This window comes from Salvia hispanica, chromosome 4, assembly GCF_023119035.1.
Source record: "Salvia hispanica cultivar TCC Black 2014 chromosome 4, UniMelb_Shisp_WGS_1.0, whole genome shotgun sequence".
Taxonomy (NCBI): domain Eukaryota; kingdom Viridiplantae; phylum Streptophyta; class Magnoliopsida; order Lamiales; family Lamiaceae; genus Salvia; species Salvia hispanica.
The window spans coordinates 57,654,508-57,661,202 of NC_062968.1; the positions used below are offsets into that span (position 1 = coordinate 57,654,508).

Genomic DNA, 6,695 nt, shown 5'->3' on the forward strand with positions numbered 1-6,695 from the left:
GTGATAATTTGAAAATTAGGCTGTATTAAATCATAGACTATTATAATTAATTTACTTTTTATTGAAATAATAAGAATATTTAGTCTAATTTCAAAATTATCTTAATAGATAACCTATTTTGAATCATAAAAAAAAAAAAAACATAACCAAGTAGTTAAACAGAGTAATGCCTAAAAATTGAAGCTACATCATAAATTATTAAAAGTAACATAGTAGTAGTACTAGTATTTCTTAAAATGCTGCAACAAATTTCCCACCAATGGCACATAAAGAAGAAATTAATTTACAGAAACACAACATATGAAGGAATTAACAAATTAGCAGAGGGACCTTTCACTAAAATGAAGGGAATCTGATTAATGAAATGTTGGTGTTGAATTAATTTTCCATATTTCCATTTCACTCCTTTTTCCATGGAAAACAAATGTTACACAAAGCAACTAAGTTCTATCATCTGTACAGAAGATGATACAGCAAACCTGAGAAAACCCAAATTCATCTTCTCCATAAACAACAAGAATGTTATATTTACAACAGTATACATACCACATAGGGCAGTGAGGTGCACATGTATCATATCATGTATATTGTCGTCGTGATTTTGTTCCTTCCCGTCACACTGGATTCTGATTCAGCAGTCTTCAGAGAAATCAAACATCCCGCCAATCCAGCCTTCCTCTTGAGGCCCTTCCTCGTCTTCCAACTTCTCCTCTTCATGCGTGTTATCACCAGAATTCACCTCGTGTGTTATAACTTCAGTTGACTGCTGATGATCGGGGAGCTCTGGTTTGTTATAGTACCCTTCCTTAAATAACGGAGCAAAATCTACAGTTGCATCGTTCCTCAAAGGCATAACGTTGTCTGTGTCTGAGTCAGGATTGTCAACATTCAGCAACTGCATCTCATTCCCCAGTGAGGATGACCTACTGATTGCAGCATTATCCGAAAGAATATTTCCATTGCATGTGTTTTGTGAAGGACATGGAATAATTGGCATAGACCCCTTGACACCGGTCTTACCCTCCGCATGGGCAACAACAATCGGAGATCTGTCAACGCTCATGTGATCCAAATCAAGCAAATTCTCCATTCGTCTGGATGATCCTGGTGTAGAAGTACAGACCTCGTGTTGTTAATTATGTGACGTAATTCAAGATGAGAGATACTTTCTAGATAGATGAAACTGGAACTATCATTGGAAGCAGTACCACTGAAAACCTACAAACTACAAATTTTCACATTTCAAGCAGTTAACGCGTCTTACCTCCTTCTGAGCTTTCTGTAGAGCTAAAAGAAGAGGGTAGCTTTGAATGAAAAATAATACTTGCTTCATCAGTCTTTTGCTTAGAATTATTCACAGAAGCACTAAGGTATTTTCCATCGGAAGGTATAGACCTGCATAAGTAAACCAAGTGAAATACTAATAAGAAACAATAAATAGTGCAGCTAAAACAATTAAATGAAGAAATATGATTTATCTACTAGCTAACAAAACAATCATCATAAAAAGCTGTTTACCGTTTAATATTCAACTAAATGGATAGGCAAAAGAGGCTACCAGGAAAACGGTAACCATCTAAAGTTTAGCTCAGCAATATCTCTAATATACAGTTATACACTGAATTTCCATAGACTGTAATATAAACACTGAAATACCCATCTAACATCATCTATATACACCCTATCCAAGCTACTAACTTGTGAAAATGCAATGCGGAAATCTGAGGATTTTCATTGGACTGTAAACTGTTCATGCACAAACAAAATATACTACTACTACTACTTAATATTTCATAGTATATCAGAAAGATCTGGGTTTTTTGTACTACAAGATGTTGCAGTAGAGTTTGAGAGTATTTCAATCATAGAAAGGACAAGTATAACCAAGAACAATAGCAAAGTATAAGGTATTGATGACCTGTCATTCCAGCCAGATCTTGCTCTAGGAAAACTGTCAAATATTGGCAACAAGTCTTTATGCCTTATTTCAAGCTCATGTGAAGTAGCCATCTCAATTTCAAACTCCCCACCTGGATAACATTCTGCTAGTGGAGATTCCATTACGTGGAAATGCATCTAATTCAAGAAAGCATATTGAGTTAAACAAGAGCTTTCATTTATCACAAGAACGTCAATTATCTATAAATGTATACCTTTGACTTTTGCCATATTGGTATCCTGCCAGAGTTTATTTGTACCTCTGCGTTTGACAAATACCAGTGAGATCTATCTAGTGACTTCAGAGAATCAGATTTAGCAAGTTTCTTGTCACCAGCACTTGCATTCTCCCGAAAAACCATCTTGGAATCCTCATCAATTTCAGCATCATCCAGTCCATCAAAGATACTGCCGGAAATGCACTCCTCTCTTTCCATGTTATCCAATCTTCTGCATACATCCCACCATTGAATGGGTTCTACTTTCACCCTTAAGTCCTCATTTTGAGGGTTGGTTTGTGGGGCTGACAAAGATTCGGTTCTACTCCCAATCAGTTCAGGGCCCATTGAGGATAAAAATTCATGCTGAACCACAAAGCCTGATGGCGTATACACTAATAAATGCTCCAGCGAGGTACCAGTTGACTTAACATCCAGAGAACCAATAGAGTTAGAATTATGAAAGATCGCAGCAACAGCTCCAGAAGGCACCCATAACTTACCCACCATTGAAGCAGCAACATTGCTTACTGAATTAATTAACCCAGTGTCACTGCACTTTATCCTGGTGATGACAGATAGGGTGCAAGGAGGTGGAGACAAAGAAGGCTTCTCATTTACAGTAAAAGATGATGTAAACCACCATGGTCGAGTGGAAGCTAAAAACAGAGAGGTTCCTTGCCCAGGTTTATGTAAAGTATGAAAACCTTCATCTCCTCCAAAGGGTGACAGAACAAAGATATGGCAAGTTCCTCTTGCTGATACAATAGCAATCCACTGGCTGTAATGACTAAAGCAGATATCCTGGATGACCTGGTGATTAAGACAGGAAAACATGGGGATAATGTTAAGACATGGGTTATGAAAGAGAAAAGGGAATTAGTGAACAATAGACAAAGAACACTATGCATATACTTACTGCACTTGTTATGCCACGATAAAGCTTGTAAAGATGCACATAGGAAGTGCTCCAGTCACTGGAACCTGATCCCCCACATTTATGTGAAGGCATGATCCTAAAAATGTTCATGTTATTTCCATGTACAGAGGCCGTAACCAGAAGGGTTCCACTTGGGTCAAAACACAAAGCCATTATTGGACTTGTATGAGCCCTAAACTGTGCTATAACTTCTGAGCAAACAAGGTCCTTCACAACAATCTGCAATAATATAATATCGAAGCTCAATATCTCTAAAAGAGCGAACACTAGGTACAAACATTAATTTATTTTCATCTGCCCAACAGTAACTACCAAATTTAATGAAATACCAAGATATCACTGATTTGCACTTACCACTCCAGCACTCTCTGGTTCAGATGCTGCTAGTTTTCCAGCTTTCCAGCCAGGAGAACCACTAGCATTCTCAGGAACCAACTCTGGATAATACTTAGAAAATTTCTTGTATCCCATGTCCCCTAAGGTAAGCAATCCTGCAGCTAAGTGTTTGCTTGACTCCACTGCATAACGAGCCATTATGGTGCCACTACCTGGAGATGTTGATGGACTTACACTGGAGGCAAGGCTTTTTGGACTCACCCTTCCTGTAGTTAACAGGAACGGGCGATTAGGGGGATAAGCCAACCACCTTGAACCCAAAGCCATTGGACCATAGCCTGTGTTGATTCCAAATGATCCTTGCTCTCCAACTCGTGGTACAGGATAGGTTATAACTATAAATTTCTTCTCAAGAGTAAGGGTGTCAAAGCAGTAAATCTGCAAAAGTAACAAAAAAGTTAATTATCAACTAAGTTATCATGTTCATGAAAAGTTGGAATTTGAAATAAGGGCATTGGTACTCAATCATCTTGTAAATCATACTTGCAATGGATCTCATTTAACAATCAACTATACATTGCATATACTAGGACCCGCCAATTTAAGTAACTTTCTCATTTGAATCAGATCATCCAAAGTTCCTCTGACAGAAGGCAGTCTTGCCAAGAGAACAGTTCTGAGTCCAAGTCACATCACATATGCAAAATGTGTTCCAACCAACTGAAAGGAAAAGAAAATGCAAATACTACAATCAAGCAATAGACTGTCCTTAATCCACTACACTGCTATTAATTCATGGAATTGTTGATGATAGCCTTGATTCCTGTTTTTTCCCCTTTTTTCTTTCTTTTTTTTTTTTTTTTTTGGGGTTGGGATTGTGTTAGGCTCATGTGCAAATTGTAATCAATAAATGTTATGCCCAGGGTGCTTACTTGTTCTTCGAGACCAATAGCTACGACTCGGGAGCTGCACCTAACCATGAATACTGCTGATTTGAAGTCAATAACCTTCACATACTCATTCGACTTCATTGAGTAAAACCGAACAGCAGTAGGGGGTTCTATCAGGCTCCCAAATGATGTTTCTGTCGGACCATATCTACCATTGCCTTGACCAGTATACTGAGGTGATGGGATTCTTTCATCCTCATTCCCACCAACCACCACCAGTATAGGGTGTGATGATTTGTACTTTCCAGTACCATCACAATTTGAAGGAGTTGGAAGCATCTGTAAGAAGGTAACTGGTCCATCACGCTTAGATACCAGTTCACTTAACCCAGAGGCATCCTCAACATCGAAGACCTGAAAACCTTTCAGATAACCAAGTAATAGGACACATCTCACGGAAGATGCACCGAGCTCTAATTTGTCAAAGCCAGCCCACAAAACCTGATAAACAAAACTAAACTTTGTCTAATCAATGGTTCCAAATTCCAATTCAACCAACACTCGACAATAAAAGTAACAAACTTATTTCAACTACAAAGCGAAATAAATAAATTTGATGTTCAGCGAACAAGAAATAATTGGTAACTCCTTTCAAAACTTCATCTTTCGAATCATAACGTGATATTTGACAGAAATCATCTTCAAAAACCTAAACCGATCCAGAAAATAAACGATCAACTCCACGCAACAGTTAATCCGGATCAACTTTCGGCGAAATAAACCAACTTTTTTTTTATCAGAATTAAAACAAACCAAGTTTGGTTGCCCATTTCTCCAAACTTATACGACAAACAAACAAGTAACTGCCGTCTACGATTCAACCAACGAGAAATCACTAAAACACAACAACAGAATCAAAATCGAAGCCAGGAATATCGACCTGCTCCTTCCGATCGTCCCCCGGGTTGGAAATGGACGCCGCGACGGATGCTCCGGCGGAGCGCACAGCGGTGCTAGCATTAGTCGAGACCGTTTTGATACAAGACGAGATAATCCTCAACGAATTAGGCAGCAATTTGCCGGTCTTACCCTTGCCCTTCTTCATTTCTCCGATAGAAACACTCGGTATCAACAATCAGCCCTTCCCACCCACCACCGCCTCGCCGGAATCCAGTCCACCGCCGTCGCGCACCGCCGCAGAGGCCGACGCTTCAGCCGAGCTGGCGTCGATCATCAATTTGTGCGATCGCCGGAGAGAAAATGACGACACCGCCGCAATAATTTGGGGAGGATGATTTCGTGAAAAATGGGTGAAATTGGTGGGGTTTGACTTGAAGCGAAAATGCTTGTGTTTACTGTTATGGACTGGGTTGGATGTGTATATATATAAATAGATACACGCGATTGTAAACCAAATCTATCCACACCCCCAATTTCAGAAATTTTGAAAACCGAAATCCAAATTTAATTCTTCTATATGGAGTAATTGTTAGGTTTATTAAAGAGACAAAAAAATAAACTAAATCTGATTTTTTTTTAAAATTAATCGTTTACAGGTCATATATTGAATTAAATTTTTTTCCATATTTAATGGACGACAAACTCGGAAAAAATGAGAAATTTTGGCTTGTTAAGAAATCAAAAATGTTATGCACACCGGAAGAGATCACCTAAAAATAAATAAGATTATGTGTGATATTTTCATTGCTATACGAGAATTAAAATTACTTGAAAAATTACTATAGTAGTATTATTTAAGGTAAATAATATAAAATACTTAAATACTCGACTACTCGGCGAGCAAAACACGGTATGCCCATGTTTTCTTTGATTTTTAGTTACATTTTCCTAATTTTATTTTAATTATCGATTAATTAATAGATCTGGATTCTTGAGTGTGTACGCATCACATGCGAGTAAATATTAAATATAAAATAATATCATTTTTTTATACATAATTAATAGTAGTAGTAGTATTTAAATGAAAAGGTTCAGTTTTGAAATTTGTGTGGTCTACTTGTGAATTTATGTGCAATAAACACTTGATAATAATGGAGTAGTATGTATAGAATAGAATACAACTAATTTCATACAAAAAATTGAATATTTATCTATAAATACAGAGAATCTCGATATTCTTTCATTGGAAAGTCGCTATTTCTTTATATGGATCTCAATATACGCCCATGGGCCATGATTATGAATCTTCGAATCCAACATAAAAATACTACTATAACACAAATAAAATCATATGTACAAATACAATTTACAAATTACTTTGTTATCTCCCTTTGTAGCTGCAATTTCCCAGTACTAGTCTATTTACTAATTTGATCCTATAAATCTTTACACATCTAATCCACAAAATGCAGC

At 37.3% G+C, this 6,695-nt stretch overlaps 1 protein-coding gene across 1 annotated transcript; it reads right to left on the minus strand.

Moving 5' to 3' along the window:
* Window positions 1-337: 337 nt before the first annotated feature.
* LOC125221786 (autophagy-related protein 18g-like) lies at window positions 338-5,695 on the minus strand. The gene is made up of 8 exons (XM_048124036.1): window positions 5,263-5,695; window positions 4,365-4,823; window positions 3,451-3,870; window positions 3,076-3,315; window positions 2,154-2,969; window positions 1,919-2,076; window positions 1,265-1,395; window positions 338-1,104 (listed from the first exon to the last, which is right to left on the minus strand). The coding sequence occupies exons 1-8, from the start codon at window positions 5,425-5,427 to the stop codon at window positions 632-634; spliced, it is 2,862 nt and encodes a 953-aa protein (XP_047979993.1). The 5' UTR covers window positions 5,428-5,695; the 3' UTR covers window positions 338-631.
* Window positions 5,696-6,695: the final 1,000 nt, after the last annotated feature.

Bases quoted from the DNA above. Each gene is read 5' to 3' on its own strand.
- LOC125221786 (XM_048124036.1), bottom strand. From the start codon at position 5,427: ATGAAGAAGGGCAAGGGTAAGACCGGCAAATTGCTGCCTAATTCGTTG. The intron at 3,316-3,450 runs GTAAGTGCAAAT...ATATTATTGCAG, and splicing joins AACCAGAGAGTGCTGGAGTG to ATTGTTGTGAAGGACCTTGT. The intron at 1,105-1,264 runs GTAAGACGCGTT...CTTCTACACCAG, and splicing joins TACAGAAAGCTCAGAAGGAG to GATCATCCAGACGAATGGAG.